General features: G+C 35.6%; 1 protein-coding gene and 1 pseudogene across 4 annotated transcripts in view; both read left to right on the plus strand.

Annotated features, from left to right (window-relative positions):
• HACE1 (HECT domain and ankyrin repeat containing E3 ubiquitin protein ligase 1) overlaps positions 1-12165 on the plus strand; it is a 103531-nt gene extending 91366 nt beyond the window's left edge. For all 4 annotated transcript variants that reach the window (XM_032408156.1, XM_032408159.1, XM_032408157.1 and 1 more), the window contains 4 exons: positions 2707-2805; positions 3083-3153; positions 10573-10686; positions 11223-12165. In XM_032408156.1, the coding sequence (XP_032264047.1) occupies positions 2707-2805; positions 3083-3153; positions 10573-10686; positions 11223-11325 (387 nt within the window). In that variant the 3' untranslated portion in view covers positions 11326-12165. The remainder of the gene's footprint in view (positions 1-2706; positions 2806-3082; positions 3154-10572; positions 10687-11222) is intronic.
• Positions 12166-12728: 563 nt separating this feature from the next.
• On the plus strand, positions 12729-15300 carry LOC116634273 (annotated as a pseudogene).
• The last annotated feature ends 4960 nt before the right edge of the window (positions 15301-20260 follow it).

A 20260-nucleotide genomic window follows, 5' to 3' on the forward strand; every position in this document is an offset into this window, starting at 1 on the left:
GGACTTGAAATCTTCTTGCTGTATGTTCTTTTGATTGTGGAATTCCATTTCATCTACTTGTTTTTAGTCAGTTTAATAATTTTTTTTTTTTTTGCCCAGGTGTTAAGTGGGATAATAAAGATCTTTCATCCTCTTCACAAAAATCATAATAATATGATATTCATGAAATGCTTCGAATTTCTTGAGAGAATATAGTCTCATTTTTATTCATAATTATTAATAATGAAAGCATACTTAATATTATTAAAAGCTTATCTTCAGTCTAGAAGGGAAGAGGATTAAACAAACTCTCATGGCTTGTAAGAAATGTGTAAAATTCATCCCTACTCCCTTTAGGCAGATCTGTATCAGTGTCTTGCCAGGGAACAGAATTTCCCCAGATGGCTCAGATCGAAACTTTAACAAAGGGGCTATTACAGAGGTGTGGCAGTGTTAATAACAAGAGTATAGGGAGGCATCCAGAGACTAGCAACTGTGGAAAGCTTTATCATCCGTAGAATTGAAGAGACAGATGGAGGAATTACAGTAGTGCCCCCTTATCAAGAGGGAATCTGTTCCAACACCCCCAGTAGATGCCTGAAACCATGGATAGTACTGAATCTTGTATATACTATGTTTTTTCCTAAATATGCATACCTAGGGTATAGTTTAATTTACAAATTAGGCATAGTAAGAGATTAACAACAATAATAATAAAAACTGATAATATTTATAACAATTATAACAATGTACTATAATAAAAGTTATATGAATATGGTTTCTCAAAATATCTTACTGTGTGGTACTCACCCTCGTTCTAATGATGTCAGATAAAATGTCTGTGTGATGAGATGATGTGAGGGGAATGACATAGCTATCATGACCTAGCGTTAGGCTACTATTAACTTTCTGACGGTATGTCAGAAGGAGGATCATCTGCTTCTGGACCACAGTTGACTGCGGTAACTGAGACCACAGAAAGCAAAATTGTGGGTAAGAGTGGGGGGCTATCGTATTGTGAGGACCCAGTGAGAGCCTGAAGTACCAATGAGGGGGAATCTGATAATAGCTATAGTTGAGGATACATGGCTACTGCAGAGATGTGCTGAAGCAAAGTGGGAGCAGGAAATATCCTCACCTCCAGAATCCTGCCTGTTTCCCAGTGATGGAGCCCAACCTAAAGCTGATAGGCAAGAAAGCCAGTCTGCAAGAATTGGTCTCCTGGGGCTCAGAATAGTGCAAAGAATGGTGGAGAATATATTTGGATTGTTAAAATGGAGACAATCAGAATGTCCATCTAGTAAAAGTATTTTATAATACTATGGAAAGGAGGATTAAAATATACCCTAGGCCAGCAGTTCTCAAACTTTTTGGCTTTAGGACACCCTTACAACAAACGTTTTTGTTCATGTGGGTTATATTGATATATATTGCATTTGAAATTAAAACAAAAATGTAAAATATTTACTTAATGTAGAAATAACAATCCATTACATATTAATATGATAGCATTTAAAGATTGAAAATTGCATTTTCCAGGATAAAGCTAAAAATAGTGAGGAGTGGTATTTTACATTTTTGTAGGTTTATTTAATATCTACTTAATAGAAGACAAGTAGGTTCTCATATCTCCTTCTACATATAATCAGTTGTAATATGTTGTCTGCTTGAACTAAATGAAGAAAATCCAGCTTCAGATATGTTGTAAAAGGGAGAACCTTGTAGACTCTGAATAGATCTTAGAAACTACAAGAGCTGTCAGAGCCTCTTACTAGCCTTCATTAACTTTCTTCAGAGCACACTTCTGTACTAGTCAGGTGTATGCATGAGTAGTTGTTGTAGGAGACATGATCTTGAACCACATTGTATCTGTGTCTGTGACACCAAACTCTTCTGATCTGGCTTGTCAGTATTTGGTTAAGTGTAGTATAGTCGTTGCCTTATCTGTCTGTGTAAACACATCCAGTCGTGAGATATGGGCTCATTTGAGCCATCTGGACAAGCTCTTTCCATGTTCTCTTTTCTCGTGGAAAACATAATGGTTAAGTATTTTTGACATTCTTAATTTCATTTTTATTTATTTGATTAATACTGTGTTTGATGATCTTCACATTAAAAAAAAAAGACTACCAAAAGTCATTAGGAAATTGCATTTTTTTCTCACACTGGGGAATTTTGGCTTTAGAGGATGCAAATCATTCCAAAATAGAGTTCTTGAAAGGCCTGAATCTGTTCTGTTTTTTTTTTAAAACAACAACTATTTTTATTATATTACCTCTTTTTATTATATTACTTCTTTTTCCTAGTGACTAGAGTTTCTTGATGATCTCTTCCTTTGCTTAACCCAGGACTTATTCAGGTCTTTGTTATCATTTTCATATGTTGAGCATATGTGGTCTCTTTAGAATTTAACAAATTCATACAATTAAACATAAACCAAATATAACATTCATAAAATTTTGCAAATGTAAACTTGTTGCATATGTGTTTATGTATTTGTCTCATGTTTTAATGAAATTGTATCGTGTGGAGACATTTCCACATCTCAGCAATATTTGAGATTATCAATATGAAGAGTTCTTGTTATTGATGACATGCAGAAACTGTCACAAAAATAAATCAGTTTTACATGGGATTAGTTTCTAATTAAGGCAAATTTACTATTTTATTGTAATAGCTTTTTTTTCCTAATGAAGATTAATGAAATACTTTTCTTCTTCCCCAAAGGAGCTACTGCTTTCTGGCATGCCAGAAATTGATGTGAGCGATTGGATAAGAAATACAGAATACACAAGTGGCTATGAAAGAGAAGATCCAGTTATTCAGGTAAAATCTCTCCAGAGCTTAGAATGAAGTTAAGTTTGCCATTTAATTTTATAAGCTTTTCAGCACTATTGGATGAAAACCTACATTAATTAACAAAGTGAAATTTTTCCCTAAATTCTTCTCCTGGGAATATTGCATATGAAAGCTTTGTATGAAAGCATTTTTGATAAATGAGTTTCATAGAATAAAATATGTTTATGAATATTACATATTTCTTGGGTATTAAGAAGTCTACAATTACTCTGAAATATGAGTTCAGTTTTTTTGTTGTTGTTAGTGGTTCTGGGAAGTTGTGGAAGACATTACTCCAGAGGAGAGAGTTCTTCTCTTGCAATTTGTTACTGGCAGGTAAGAAGTGTTTTTATGCTAATGTGGAAAGAATTTAATGTGTTGCAGTTTTGATGGCTTAAACAACCAAAATGCATTATTACTTGGAATTGTCAGTTTCCACCTCCCTTCCCATTTTTTAGGTATTAAAGATTTATTTAGCCATTAATGATAAAATCTGTGGTAGTGCTCAAATGTTTGTTTAATGTATATTAATGTATAAAAAAATAAACTGTTCCAATCAGGACAATCAGCATATATATTGTATTTTATAATTTGGTAATCTTTTCATTCTGTAGGTAAGTCAGTGGTAGTGCCAAATTTTTAATATTTGTGTGTTGCTGGACAACACACACACACCCATACGCATGACACATATAATATCCGTACTCAGCTGTTTTTCTCCAGTTCTTACCAGTTTTTTAAAAGATTTTATTTATTTATGGGGGGGGGGGGCAGAAGGAGAGGAAAAGGATCCCAAGCATACTCTGTGCTGAGTGCAGAGCCTGATGTGGAGCTTGATCCCACAACCCTGACTGTGATCATAACCTGAGCAGAAACCAAGAGTCGGAAGCTTAACAACTGAGCCACCAAAGCGCCCCTCTTACCAGATTTTAAAATTTCAAGATTCATGGCCTAAAAAATAATTTGTGATACCACATATCTTTGAAAAGTCTACTTTTGGACTGATTAAATATCACAGATACTAGAAAACTAGATGATTTTAACCTCCTTTAAGTTACATTTCTGAAAGATGTTTAAAAAAAATCTGATTTTCATTCTTAGCATCTTAGAATTTCATCTGTGCCCTCCTCTTTATGGAAATATAGTTCATTTGTTCCATTATAAATGTACATGGTTCTTCTAGGAAAGTTGGAACACACATAAAATTAAAACAAGGAACACCACTCCCTGCCAGCAATAACTATTATAAACAATTTGTGTATTTACTTCTCTATTTTTTCTATTTTAAAAACATAATTGTGAGTGTATTTCTCTATAAAATATATATGTAATTTGAAGTCCAGTATTTTCTTATCTTAAAAGTAGTCCATAACCATTATAGAAAATTTGGAAAATGAAGAATGTAGATAGAAGAAAATGAAAATTCATTAAGTAATTCCACTATTCAGAGATAATAATTTAACATTTTGCTTTATTTTCTAAGTCCTTTAACTACATAATTAGAAAAATAGTTGGTGTCACACTATAATCTAAATTTAAACAATAAATAAAACATGAATATTCATTCAGGGTACCTGACTAGCTCAGTTGGGAAAGCATGAGGCTCTTGATCTTGAGGTTGTAAGTTTGAGCCCCATGTTGGGTGTAGAGATTACTTAAAAATAAAATCTTAAAAAAGAAGAGAGAACATGAATATTCACAGATTATAGGCTAAAGATATGAAAGAAAGCCTTGTTTTAGTGTTGTGTTAATGGTTTTTTTGGCTTCTCAATGCCAAGAAATACCCAGAGATTGGGGTAATTTAATGAAAAGAATTAAAAATTATATATTCTATGTAGGAGGATTAGACAATTTCAATAAAAAAATCACTTCTAATCTCAAGTGTCTGAGATTCCAGAATTTTTCCCACATACATAAATTTTTTTACTTTCTTTTTTTAAGTTTATTTAAGTAATCTCTGCATCCAACCTGGGGCTCAAACTCATGACCTGAACAAGAGTCTCATGCCTCTCCAACTGAGCCAGCCAAGTGCCCTAAATTTCTACTTTTTAAAAACATTGTTCCTCTTTTATAACTTTTGAATTTAGCCATATATTATTAAAAATTGTTCCATTTATAGATCTGATTTTTTCATGGCTACCTATTCTTCAGTTTATGGACCTTCCTTCATTGATATTGTCCTTCATTGCTAAATTTTCCTGCTTATAAATAATGCTAAACAAATAAGGAATTCTTGCACTTATACACTCGTGGGCTAGTTTGATTATTTATATAGCAAAAATTCTTAGAAGGGAAATTTTTGGATACGAAAGTATATAAATTTTTATAACCTGATACATATTGTTCATTTACCCTTCAGAAAGATACCAGTATTTATATCAACAGGGAATGAGAGAGCCTATTCCTTTTACTCCATCAGTACAGGATGTAATCATTTCTTTTTCTTTTCTTTCTTTTTTTTTTTTTTTTAAGATTTTACTTATTTGAGAGAGAGAGAGCATAAGAGACAGAGAGAGCATAAGAGACAGCGAGAGCACAAGCAGGGAGGAGGGGCAGAGGGAGAAGCAGGCTTCCCGCCGAGCAGGGAGCCCGATGTGGACTTGATCCCAGGACCCTGGGATCGTGACCTGAGCCGAAGGCAGATGCTTAACTGACTGAGCCACCCAGGCGCCCTCATTTCTATTTTTATATAATTTTTTATTTATATAATTCTTATATATTTATTTTTATTGCCTGTCTTAATTTTTATGCATTCTATTGTCATTTATTTATTTATTTTTAAAGATTTATTTATTTGAGAGAGAGAGCCGGAGGAGGGGCAGGTGGAGAGGAAGAGGGAGAAGGAGAGAATCCCAAGCTGACTCCCCGCTGAGCATGGAGTCAGACACAGGGCTTGATCTCATGACCCAGAGATCATGACGTGAGCTGAAATCAAGAGCCAGATGCTTAAATGACTGAGCCACCCAGGTGCCCCTACTGTCATTTTAAAAAATTCAGTTCTAAATGTTATTTATGTGGGACATTAACTCTGCAAATAATTTTCCCAGTTTATCATTTGCCTTTTAACTTCATTAAGTTAAATATGCAGATTTCCACGTATTTTCAGTTATAAATTTACTTTATAAAATCTATAAAATCAAAGTATTAATTTTGTAAGTTGAGTATCAGTACTTTTCTTTGTGGTTTTTATAAATCCTTCCCCACTCCCAAGATTATATGTTATCTACATTTTTTTTCTGTTAACTTTTTATAGTTCCTGTTTTTACTTTCCAATTTTTAAGCCATCTGGATTTTATTTTGGTTTATGTATTGAGGTAGGGCTCTTACTATTTTCTAAATGATTTATATCTAAACACTATTTAATGGATTATTATATCCCCACCACCATGATTTGGTTGGTATGAGTCTTTAAAGTGCAGATAACAATTACAATTACTCAAGTTCTCTGGTACTAAAAATGTCTGTTAAGTTGCTGCTCTTGTAGAATAAAAAGCTCTTGTATTAGTAATACAGAGTGCCTCTCCCAGGTCAATCATATAGTCATTGTTAGCAGTACTGAAAAGAATTGCACTGTTTATTATTTAACTGGACATGAAGTGTAGCTTGTGAATCCTTAATTAAACTGAGGTGAGGGATGTGAGTAAAAAATAGAAGCCAAGGAAGCTGAGGGGAACAACACAGAGCTAAGCTTTCGCATCATGCCAAAGAAGCCACCTTTCAACACTTAAGTCTACAGAGCCCTTGTTTTGAATTCAGACTGAGTAAATTTTAAGTTTTTTTAAACCTTAACTTTCGATTAATTAGGCTTAAGTGTAGGTATAGTATTCGCCATTCTGAACTTAGTTTGTATTTTTTTTTTTCAATAGCACTTTCTGGAAAATTCTGATTATCTGTTTATGTTTAGATATTAAAATCTGCCTTACTCTGTGTCCATAGTTTAGTTTAGTGCAACCTTACTGAAAAGTCAAATGTGTTCCAGTTATTAGAACCAAGAATCAATGCCAAAAGTAATTTTTAAGTATTTTATGGTGTAACATTATTTTGTTGGTCTATAAGACCGTCTTAATTAAATGACTTACTATGCTATTGTTTCGTTACCCCTTAAGAATAATGAAGATCAGACTTGATGATTTCTTTGTGTATAAAATAGAAGTATGTCATTTTATTGACTGTAATTTTACATTGTATAATCCAAGTGTCATAATATTCAACCAAAGACCATTTCATTTATTTTTCTCATACATACTTAAGCTTGATGAGCCATGATCTTAAGATTCACTGATTATTCAAGTACAGAGCCGAGTCATATTTGTTTATAGTTTAGAAGAAGAGGAATAAAGTTTCAGAGATTGTTTGTGAATATCAGTTTACAGTATAATTTTAATTTAGATCTTAAAATTGGGAAATCTTTAGGTTTTTAAGCTTATTTTTCAAAATTTGGTGACATGAAAAACATTAGATTGATCATTCAGATGTTGAAATACTGTATTTAATTTGTGTAAGAATTGGTATCAAGTGTCATTTTCTCATCTTATCCTGATAAAGTGGTGTACTTACTTTTAAATTCTACCTCTACAGGAAATTCAGAACAGCTTGGCTTTTTATCCCTTTTCATTTTTGGTTGCCTTTTTAATAGGCATAGACTAATGTTGAATTTTATTTCAGTTTACACACATGTCCAGATCTTCTTTAGCTATTCTTTTGCCCTAAGTAGGAATTGCTCATGCAATTAGTGTTTATTAACAAGACTTTTAATATTCACTTGGATTTCTAAGGTAAGCTCAGGCATTTCATCAGTAAAGCATTTAATAGCAACCAAACAACTTCCCAGCTATAAAAGAAAACTGCTCTTTTTTAGAGATTTATTTATATTGGATTATTATTTTTTTCCCCTGTGAATGTATACATATCATTTATGATTTTATATTTTTAAAATATTTATTTATTTATTTGACAGAGAGAGACACTGCGAGAGAGGAAACACAAGCAGGGGAAGTGGGAGAGGGAGAAGCAGGGTTCCCGTGGAGCAGGGAGCCCAATGCAGGGCTCGATCCCAGGACCCCGGGATCATGACCTGAGCTGAAGGCAGATGCTTAACGACTGAGCCACCCAAGCTCCCATCATTTATGATTTTAAACAGAAAATTTTGGTGCATTTTTCCACAGTTTTTATAGTGTATGTGGCAGAAAGTACGTAACATTTAACATTTTAACCATTTTTAAGTACAGTTCTGTGACATTAAGCACATCCACATTGTTGTGCAACCATCACCGCTATCCAGCTCCCAAACCTTTTTATCTTCTGCAGCTGAAACTCTACCAATTAAACACTAACTCTTCATACTCCCTCCCTCCAGCCCTAGGCAACCAGCATTCTATTTTCTGTCTCTATGAATTTGACTACTCTAGGTACTTCATATAAATGGAACCATACATCATTTGTCATTTTGTGACTGGCTTATTTCACTCAGCCTAGTGTCCTCAAGGTTCATCCACATTGTAGCATATGTCAGAATTTCCTTCCTTTTTTAAGGATAAATAATAATCCACTGTATATATATACCACATTTTGCTTATTCCTTCATCCATGTATGATCACTTGAGTTGCTTCTACCTTTTGGCTTTTGTGGATAATGCTGCTATGAACATGGATGTACAAATAATCGTTTTTAGTCTCTGTTTTCAATTCTTTGGGCTATATACTCTAATTCTGTGTTTGTTTTTTGAGAAACAGCCATACAGTTTTCCACAGCTTCTGTAAATTTTACATTCCCACCAGCAATGCATAAGCGGTCCAGTTTCTACATATCCTTTCCAATACTTACTATGTTCTGGTTTTTTTTGGTTTGTTTTTTGTTTTTTAAATTTTTGTATTTTTTCTTTAAAATGGTCATCCTAGGGGTGCCTGGGTGGCTCAGTCGGTTAAGCATCTGACGTGATTTTGGCTCAGGTCATGATCTCAGGGTTGTGAGATTGAGAGCCCATGTTGGACTCCATGCTCAGCGGGGAGTCCGCTTGAGATTCTCTTTTCCTCTCCCTTTCCCTCTCCCCCTGCACACACTGTCTCCATTGAATGTTAGGACTGTAGTTGAAAATCATTTGGCCATATATGCAAGAATTTATTTGGGATATTCTATTCCATTTCTGTATATCTGTCTTTATGCCAGTGCTACATTGTTCTCATAACCATAGCTTTGTAGTTTAAGTTTTGAAATCAGGAACTGTGAAACCTCCAACTTTATTCTTCTTTTTCAAGATTGTTTTGGCTATTTAAGGTTTTCAGTTTTTTTTTTTTTTAAATGAACTGAATTATGCTTTGTACTAAGAATACTATGTTAGAAGACATTTCTAATACTAGTCAGACTTCTGACTGAGTATACCTTTAGTACCTATACATTAAATTTTTTTTTTTTTTTTGGTCATCATTCTTATTTAAAAAACACCATAGCATCTCAGTTTAAAAACAAAATGTTTTACAGGATCAGTTTGTTTAATCATGATACATACAAAAGCTCATTTGAAATAATGTCTTTCAAATGTGAACAATAGAATTTAGGAAGTTGCAATTATATTCTCTGTAGCCATGTACCCAAGATTAAATTTTCTAGTACTGTTTATGCATTTTGTTGGGGTTTTCGAATTTGAATGTGATCTTGTCATGTTTATGTTAGGTGACATTAAAAAAGAAATACATCTGATATTGTGAATCTTTGGGACAGAAATATAAAGAATATTCTAGTTTTCCCACAGTGAAAAACAAAACAAAACAAAAACCCTGTGACCTGTTGGGGAGGAAGAATTTTCCTTTACCTTTTAAAGTTATTCTTCTTGGTCTAAGAATTAAATTCACATGGACAGATTAACAGGTAGAAAACAAATTTAATCCATATGTTTTGGAGCTCATAGAAATATGAGTCTCAGAGAAGTGACCAAAGTAAGCAGGATTTACACCTTTTAGATAAAGAGACAATACATTTTTGAAGAATTGAAAAGACGAAGTTTATGCTTAGGATAGTAAATTGGTGAAGAAGTAATGAGGTTTGTTTCTATAGCCTTCTCAGCCCTGAATTCCCTATCTCTGGTCACAGGATGTTTCTTTACCTTCTGGTACAGGGAGAGTACCTTTCACATGGGAGATTTATTTCCTGCTTTCAGGGAGACAGAGGAAGGTTAAAGTGTCCTTTTTGCACTGGTTGTTTTTAAGTAACTTTAATTTGAAATAATTAGTATGCCTAAGTGGCATATTTGGGGATGGCCTGCCCTGAACCCCATCAGACCCTAGATATTTTTCACATGTAGGAAATTGTTTGGATTATGTCTACGAGCCTCTATATTGCTTGAATTAATCAAGCAAACATTCATGTATTTGGCAGATATCAAATGAATGAACGTTAGATGCCAGTCATTTTGCTAACCCCAGGGGTACAAATACAGATATGACACATTTAGGTCCTCAAATTAGTCCCAATTGAGTAGGGAGAGACACATAGAAGAAAACAATTGTACATGCAGTATGCTATGTGCAATAATAGAGGTATGTGCAATGGCCAATTGAAAGCATAGTATGGCTTATAGAAATGTGGAGGAGAGTCTCCATGGAAGCTTGCTAACTGGCCACAAAGTATCTTTTAATAATGAGCTGGAGTTTTGCAGAACCAAAAATGTAACCTTGTCAGTGCCCTAGAGTTGAATATATTTTATCTATCACAGAGATTTTTGTTTCATGATTACAACTTACTAAGATATGAACTCTTAGTTCCAGGGTCCCACATGGTGGATTTGCTAATATCATGGGTGGAAGTGGATTGCAGAACTTTACAATTGCTGCTGTGCCATATACCCCAAATCTCCTACCAACTTCAAGCACATGGTATGTTAAATTGTTTATTTAAATGCATTGTGAAGTGTCTTGATTAATTTTGAATGATTAAAGGTCTGACGACTGCTGCATTGAGAGGAAAACCTCAACAGTAACCTGTTTTCAGCATTTTGGAATCACTGATAAATAAGTACCAACATAATCCCTTGCCTGTCCCTTTTTTGGTAGGGAAAATATTTGAGGAAACTACCTATAATTTAATTGAATGTAGTTCAAGTCTCACTGAAGTTATACTGTCATAAGTATCACTGAGTTACACCATCACTTCAAACTAAATTCCCTTATTGCTTATTTATTTTAGGCTGAAAGGAACTTATTTTATTCCACTACATTTGCATGCTAAAGGAAACTGCAATGCAGCAGTTTTTTTTTTTTCTTTTTAAATACTACTTCAGGGTTTTCCAATTTGAATGCAAATTTGAGAGGGTGGTTTTATGTTAATTTTGAGTACTGTTTTCACTGCTAGACAAAACAATCAGAAATTTCATAGATTTCCCATTTAATGGTGGTATATTTTTCTTTTAAAGCATCAACATGCTCAAGTTACCTGAATACCCAAGTAAAGAAATACTCAAGGACAGACTTCTTGTGGCATTACATTGTGGCAGCTATGGTTACACAATGGCATAAAGAAGTCTGGGAAATTCATCTGATTACTGATGCGCAACTGAGTGGCAGAAATAATTTAGGAAACTGTCAACAGAAAAGGAGCCTAAATGCAGCCCATAGGTGGCAGGGCTGATGTTTAAAATTCATAAAGGGGATCACGCTTTCTCCCCTACCTTCCATGTTTTCTGTTTGTGATACAATTAGAAAATATAAAATCACAGTATTCTTCAATTTAAAAAATGCTAATTGAAAGTAGTAGAAATTGTCCTTTTTCATATTTCTTTACTCTTACCCAAGATTGTGTTAAGGCAAAATCTTATTCTACATTCCACCTCCACTGTGTAACTGTCTTGTTAAAAAGGTGTTTTCTCTTTATTTTCCTCTATATTAAATTATATTAGGACACCCAGCCTGGTATGTTCTGTTGCATGTAAAGTGCTGTTTATATTTTGGAAAACTATTGTATAGAATGGATTAATTTAGATTGTGTATAAAGCCACAAATATGTATTTTCCCATATTGAATCTATATTGCAATGATGTTTTTTAGCTTTTTAATATTTTAATATATAAGGTAAAGTTTAGACTGATGTGACTAACAGCTGATGAAATGACATTTAATTTATATATTAAAGCTTATATTGTATGAATTATTTGCATCTTTCAGTGGTCAGTTTTCCATATATGTATTGTGGTCTCAAAGTTTTTCTTATGCCCTATTTTAATTTATATTTTAGGTAAAATTAAATGTAATATTTTAACACAATCTTTTTATTACTTTTATCTGTGAGTTCTGATAACACATTTGAAGAAGTAATCCAATGTGCACATTACAATTTAAATATGTAATTTTTTATTCTTGTTTATTTTTCATGATTAAAATGTTGATATAAATGACATGTGCCTAATATAGAGCTTTGGGTTTTTAAATTTTAGGGTGACCTAATCAGTTTTCTTTTGAAAGGACACACTTGAGTTGTTACAGTATACCTTTTAAGGGGAAGTAGGAACACTCACTTATTTAGAAGTGCTAACAGAGAAACTTGTAATGTCTAGGACTTTGCCTTTGGAAACTAAAAGTACACACAGTGGCATCAGTGTTGGTAAAATTACACACAGTGGCATCAATGTTGGTAAAATGATTCATGCAGATTTTTTCCTATGAGTAGCTTTCATATTTTCAATATATATTGAAAGCTTTGTTACATTATAAAGCTTCTTTAATACATGTCTTTTGGTCTTCTTTTGTTATTGCAGGTATATCTATATCTATATTTATATATTATATATCATATATATTTACTTATATAGAATATATATTTATATTTATATATTATATATAAAAAGAATTTCTGAACAAATTAATATTAAAACTAGGAATTCTTTAAAAATGACAATTAGCTTTAAAATTAAGACTCATGCATATTTACAATAAATGAAGCTAATAGTTTTTAAAATTTGATTTTCAAAATTCATTTGTATAAGAGATTGTTGCCTTCTGAATTTTCAGATAGGTAACTGACCTCATATATTGCTTATAATTTTAATGTTTACAAACATTTCTGTTTATAATCGTGCAGTGCATTGGGCTTTGTCAGATTGGTCCTTTTGCAAGTATTTATATAGAAGAGATAATAAAATATTAAAAATTTCATGGTATTTTACCCCTGAATTTGAATATTTTTTGATACAGATTTAGCAACTTCAGGGTTTATTTTTTATGTTGTCTTTATTTAACTATAAGCATGTAGTTAATATAAGATATTTTTTATAGATTAAAAATACTATTTAAGTGAGAGGCAACAAGTCTTTTTAATATACTCTATTCCCACAATTTCTTCTGTAGGTAGATGGATATGTTGAATGCAAAGTAGTACAGAAAAATGACTAGAGATTTTTATCCCCTTTGGGTAAAAGATTACTCTCATAGGAAAATGACTGCCCTTAAAACATGTAGTGATTCCATATAATGGAGAAAACAGGAACGCAGCACTCTAAAGGAATAAAAATATAGGGCAAAGGACCATAATGTAGAAAACTGATTAATAAAAACATCGGGGCAAGAGTAGATTAAATTGTTCCCATAGTTTGAGGGAATGGTGACGATGTAGTTCATAAAATCTTCTAGTTTGTCCAGAAATAAAATGTAATCTAAGGAAATCCCAGCTTTAAAACCGTATGCTAAACGCAGCCTACAGCCATGACAGTCTTTGTTGGTTGGATATGGGGGCAGAAATGAAAGCTTTAAAGTGTAGGTCACAATTTGGAGGCCCAGTAGATGATTTCCACTCACAGTTTTGTTTGTCGTGCCAATTCTAAAAATCTAAAATGAGTTGTCAACATTTAAAAAATCTGGAGGTTTCATGCAGAAGTCTAGATTTTAGACTTTTGAGAGATCAAGACACTAACAGTATTGGGCACTGATTCCTAGAAGGCATAGTTGGCTGCAATTGAGGAGAAGCCACTTCTTTCAGTGACTGAATATTCATGCTCTTCAGTCTACTGTCTTCTTACCCCATTCTGCTTCCCTCATTTGTGTTAGCTTCTTGGCTAATGACAGCATTGGAATATGCTATAAAGAATCTGTATTGATCAGAAATGTTACCCTGGAGTATAAATTGGTACAAATTCTTTGGAAGGCAATTTGGCAATGTCAGTTTTTTTAAATGTACACATACTCTTTGACTCAACAATTCTAAGAATTTATTTTATGGATAATCTTGTTCATGTACATAAAGATATTTGTACAAGTATGTTCCCTGAAGTCTTGTTTGTTATAGAGAGAAACTGGAAATAATTTAAATGTCTATCAGTAAGGGGTTACTAATAAATTACAGCCGTGAGTAGAATATTAAATAGTATTTACAAAGAATAAAATGGATTTATACATACTGATACGTAAATGTTTCTGAAGTATGTTAAGTGAAATAAGGTGTATAGAAGAGTGATAAGTGTATAAGTACAATATACGTGGGGCACTTCTACACAAGACTGATTTCTGGGCCATGGATTACTGCTATATGTGGGAAAGTGTTGTAAGATGGGATGAAGACTTTTTCATTATATAACCTTTTTTTCCTGTTTGTCAAAATCCCATGCCTGTGTTATTTTCTATGTGATTCATGTAAAAAGAAACACTGGTCTCTTTAATCAAGGGAAGTAAGCATCAGTAATAGGTTTTATTGGATCTATAAAAATGCCATAGCAGTAGCAATAAGCAATATTTTCATAACCACAAAACTTAATATTTTATAATGTGGTTAACTGAAAATAAGTCTCTCTCAGTCAGATTCCAGCAGCAGTGGCAGTGGCCCTCCTCTCTTCTGGCTCTCCTTTGTTATCTCCGTTTCGCTTTCAGAAACATGGCCTCTGAAATGGCAGTCTCTGATTACATTTTCAAGGTGTTCAGTGACGTGAGGCTAAGTGCATAAGTCCTCAACACCAGAGGAGGTGAGAAGTGCAAGGAGGCAGTACTCCTCTGTCTAAGCCAGGACAAGAAGAATATCCTACCTGGAGCAGGGCAAGGAGATCCTGGTAGGGGATGTGGGCCAGACTGTAGACCGCCCCTGTGCCACCTTCGTCAAGAGGCTACCAGACAAGGCCTGCCACTGTGCCCTCTATGACACAACCTATGAGACCAAGGAGACCCAAGAAGGAAGACCTGGTGTTTATTTTCTGGGCACCTGAGTCTGCACCCCTTAAGAGCAGAATGATCCATGCCAGCTCCAAGGACGCCATCATGAAGAAGCTGATGGAGATCAAGCGTGAATTACAAGCAAACTGCTACGAGGAGTCAAGGACCGCTGCACCCTGGCAGAGAAGCTGGGGGGCAGTGCCATTATTTCCCTGGAGGGCAAGCCTTTATGAGCCCCCTCCAGCCCCCTGCCTGGAGCACCTGGCAGCCCCAGACCTGCTCATGGGGTTGCAGGCTGCCCCCTTCCTGCCAGACCCAAGGGGCTGGGGGGATCCCAGCAGGGGGAGGGCAATCCCTTCACCCCAGTTGACAAACGGCCCCCTGGCCCCCAGACCTTCCTCCTCCCTCCATCCCTGACGGTTCTAGCCTTCCCAAACCACTTTTGATCTGATTCCTCTTGGGTTGAAGCAGACCAAGTCCCCCCACCCTCCCCAGGCACCCCAGTTTGGTGGGGGGGGGCTGTATGTTCTTATGACACTCCAATTCCCCACCTGTTCCTTTTCCTATGCTGGTAACTTATAACTTCAGTAGTGACTCTGTGCTTGTCTGTTTTGTTCTGTGCATAAATGGAATGTTGTGGAGATGACCCCTCCCTGCCCGCTTGGTTCCCCTCCCCTTTCCCCCTGGTGGCAGCCACTCATGGAAGCAGGACCAGTAAGGGACCTTCAGTTTAAAAAAACCACACACACACACACACACACACACGCACACAAAATCAAATAAGTCTAATTAAATTCTTGCAAACAAAGTTAAAGAAAGGAATGCTCTTTTGCTCACAAAGCTCTATTTCCACATTGCCTGATAACTGGCACTATTTATAGCTCTCTAAAATTCTAATTAGAGATTTATTTGAATTTATACTTTTTTCTCTGATTCTCCTTTTTTAAAAAAATTTTTTAAAAGATTTTATTTATGTATTTGAGAGAGAGCCTGAGAGAGAGAGAGAGAGAGAGAGAGCACGAGCAGGGTGAAAGGCCGAGGGAGAAGCAGACTCCCTGCTAAGCAAGGAGCCTGATGTGGGGCTCCATCCCAGGACCCTGGGACCATGACCTGAGCCGAAGACAGATGCTTAATCAGACTGAGCCACCCAGGGCTCCCCCCTTTTAAATGCTTATTTGATATGGGAAAATCTGGAAAGCATGGATTCATGTATTAACTGGGAAAAAGCCATAAATTACAAGCCTACTACCCAAAAGTTTTATTAGCTTCTAGTCTTAATGCATTTTTTCCATAATTGAGTTCATAAAGAACATAGCATTAAGTATCTTTTTTATTTATTCAGCGTTATATTTTGTATATTTCCTATGTCATTACAACTAACTTTTAAACATTTTTTTAAATTTTGGCATAATCTATTGTATGAACGTATCATTTATTTGAGCATGTCTCTAAAGTTTTTAACATAGATTTCTAATATTTTTCTTTTATAAGTAACAGATGGTCTCTTTCAACACTAGTTATAGTTTAAGAGTGGTAACATTTTCTGGGTTATTTGTTGAAATGTCTATCAATTGCTCCATGGTTGTAGAATTACTCTTTGAAGGTTCAAGGAAGGGCTGTTGAAACTTAAGGTAGGTAGGACTGGACAGCATTGTTCCAGCAGCCCGATTACAGCTGTGTGCCTTACCCGAGTGTAAAAAAGGTTAGAGGTAGAAGGGTGTGACAAAGGTAAATCAATTTTAATCATTGCTTACTTGAGTCTTCTTTCCAAGAGCAGGGGAAGAAACTCATCTACACGACACAAACCCCATTCTCAGGACCCAGAATTTGAGCATTTACTATTGTTACATAGTCCAGCTATGTCAACATTTATACTCTCATGGCTAAACTACAAATCTAGCTTCCATTTACGAAGTTTTCCAAAAATGGACTTAAGCTTTTGGAATGTAACCCTTTCATCGATTGCAAAATGTATGTATAACAGCTGCCTCTGTGAGTGGGTTTTTAGCTAAAAGTAAAATTTTGGCTATTTTCAGCACGATTTAGGCATATTAACATGTATTAGTAGTCACTGTTTTTCTCATATGAAACAAACTCCTCTGTCCCTGTGCACATCCACAGTGGTTAGGTAACAAAATTTACTTCTAAAGTTAACTAGTAACAAATCTCAATTTTACACTTTAGCTTAAGCTATTTTAATGTAGAGAGGTTTCTGTTAGAATGTCCTTTGTGAAATTCTTAGGTCCTGGGTTATGGTTACCTGCCTACTGATCTGGTATAAATGGCACAAATGCATTTATTTCATTTATAATAAGTCCTCTCATTTTACAGATGAGAAAATTGTGGAGATCAGAGAGGTGGTGACTTGCTTCAGGCTTCGGGGCTACTTTAGTACTAGAATTTAAAACCTAGGTTTTATGATTCTTAGCCCACCAGTTTTTCTTTTACTCCATGCCGTCTCTTTATGACATAACTGCATTATAAAAAGACTCTTTTAGAAAAACACCTGCAGCCTATTAACAGTCATGTAAGACAAGCCTGTTGGGAAACTATAACTTAATAAGCTGATAGTTAAGAGTGATTAATAGGACTATATTTCTTCTCTCCCACTGTGCCACAATAAGCAAGGGTGGGTATTTTACCATCTCAAGATGAAAAAGAACAGCTGTATTGTCAGATCGTAGATCATGGGTAGTCATTAAGTTTTATTATCTTTATAAAAATGTTCAATTTCAAGCACACTTGGTGCTTGGAAATATGTTATGAATCTAATGTTGCAATACCATTAAAACTATAAACTGAGAATATATTGACTATTAGTGTAGGCTTGTGTGAATTGAATTAGCTTGAGTGAAATGGAGGGCGAGTCATCCTAGGTGAGTGCTGGATACATAGTTAGCGGAGACAACTTTCTGAATGACTTCAACAAATTCCCCTTAAATGTATTCAACACTGGTTTAGGGACTGGGTCACAGTCCTTACCCTCAAAGGAAATAAAATTCGTTTGGGCAGATGGAAAGCATATTTTGAAACTGCGCAGTATAGCATATGATTAAGTGTAAAAACCAGCACAGAAATGTATTAGTGTAGGGGAAGAAGGGATTAACATAAACTGAATATCCAAGGAACTTCAAATATTTGGCCTGAATTATTAAATTGCTCTCTAGATTAGAAGAGAAATAAATTGATCACCCTGTTGACTGAACAAATGACTGAAAATCAAGTTAAAAATGATAATAACTTAAGGCTAATGTGTAGCAGTCGCTGCGTTCTCAGAATTTTTTTTTTTTTAAAGATTTTATTTATTTGACAGACAGAGAGGGAATACAAGCAGGGACCTGAGCAGGGAGCCCAATGTGGGGCTCGATCCCAGGACCCTGGGATCATGACCTGAGCTGAAGGCAGATGCTTAACGACTGAGCCACCCAGGTGCCCCATGTTCTCAGATTTTTAATTAGTGAATTACTAGCTTGCTCAGTTCTAGATTCTGGTCATTCCTTGAGAATTCTGATCTAGTTTTCATAATTTGGAGACTATTATGTCCACATTCCAACTATATTTGAAGATGGCTCTATATTTTTCTCGGCAGAGTGGCAATATCTGATTCTTTCTGAGAGCTTACTGGAAGAGTGGGGAGGAGTGCCTAACTTAAGGTGGTGCCTGCACAGTATTCTCTAATACAATATTTCTCTTTTCCTAATATCTAGGAATAGAGAAAAAAAGTAAAATTGATATTCAAATTCCAAAATTCCATATGAGTGGCCTACGTGACACCTTCACTTGAATATTTATTAAGAATCTGAAACCTTAAATATATCCAGAGAGGATCTCTTGTTTTTCCCACTGTCTCCCTGCCACCTGTCGTCCCATCCCAATCCTTCCTGTCTCAGCAAATGGGCACCACCATCTACTTCATTGCTCTTAGCTGAAGACCAAAAAGTCATCCTTTATTCTTTTCCCTTTTCTTATCTTCTACATCCGACCCATCACAACTCTTGTTGAGTTGACCTGTTCTGTATACTTTAGTCAACTTCTATTGCCCTGGACGAGAGTGGTCTAACACAAAGGGAGGCAGTAGAGCAGAGCTTGCCCGGATTTGAATTCTAGCTTTCCTACTATTAGCTGAGCTGAGCTGGGGAGGTGAGCTGAGCTTCAGATGTTAGAGTAGCTGATTAATGCAACAAGCCAAAAATGAAAGAGTTAAGCCTTTAATCACCTGCAGGGATGGTTATATATAAGAGTCTAAAATGAGAAGGCACTGACTCCGCCTGTTATATTTCCCTCATGGAAAGTCACACTAATCCAGGGTCAGGTGCATCAACACAGACATGGGAGATGTCCCACTCTTGTGGGAGCCTTGAACTGAAGGCTCTAGCAATTTTATGGACCCTGTGGTTGGGGGGAGGGTGAAGGAGGTGGGTTAGGAGTGGAGAAGTCAAAGTGGAACCACCTGTTTTGAAGGTGTCCCCCACTGCCCCTCAAAAGGAGGACTCAGCAGAAGCATCTGAAGAAGGCTTCTGCCCCAGGCCTCAGATAGACCCAGAAATGAAGGCACCAGGCCTTCATATAATTGCACCAGGAATGCAATTATATGAAGAGCATGACTGGGCAGGGGAGTCTTGAGTTGTTGACTGCAACTGCCTTCAGAGACTGCAATGCCCTGGCTATGTGCCAAGTCTGGGTAGGGGCCTTTTTCCCATGGGGCCTGCCAGGTAAAGACTTTGTAATTGCCCATAGACACATCTGAAAAATCACACATAGGTTTTTGTGTGTGTTTTTTTTTTTTAAGGTTTTTATTTACTTGACAGCATAAGCACAAGCAGGAGGAGGGTCAGAAGGAGATGGAGAAGCAGGATCCCCGCTGAGCAGGGAGCCTGATGCAGGGTTCGATCCCAGGACTCCGGGATCATAACCTGAGCTGAAGGCAGCCACTAAACCGACTGAGCCACCCAGGCGTCCCTACACACATAGGTTTTTAACCAGGAGCCAGACTCCTCAGCCGTGTGAACTTGGGCAAGTTTCTTAACCATTCTCTGCTACAATTTATAAAGGAGATGTAAAATTATGAGAATCACATATTGTATGTTAGTTTTCTATTGCTGCTGTAACAAATTACCACAAATTTAGTAACCTAAAACCACAAACATTTACTATCTTAACAGTTTTTGAGGTCAGAACATTATTGGAATAAGGGTGAAAAATCATATGATTACATCAATAAATGCAGAAATAAGCACTTGATAAAGTTCAACTGTCCCCCCCCCCCTTTTAAAAGATTTTATTTATTTATTTAGAGAGAGCACGCAAGTGGAAGGAGGGGTGG

This window comes from Phoca vitulina, unplaced genomic scaffold (genome assembly GCF_004348235.1).
Source record: "Phoca vitulina isolate PV1807 unplaced genomic scaffold, GSC_HSeal_1.0 scaffold9, whole genome shotgun sequence".
Lineage (NCBI taxonomy): Eukaryota > Metazoa > Chordata > Mammalia > Carnivora > Phocidae > Phoca > Phoca vitulina.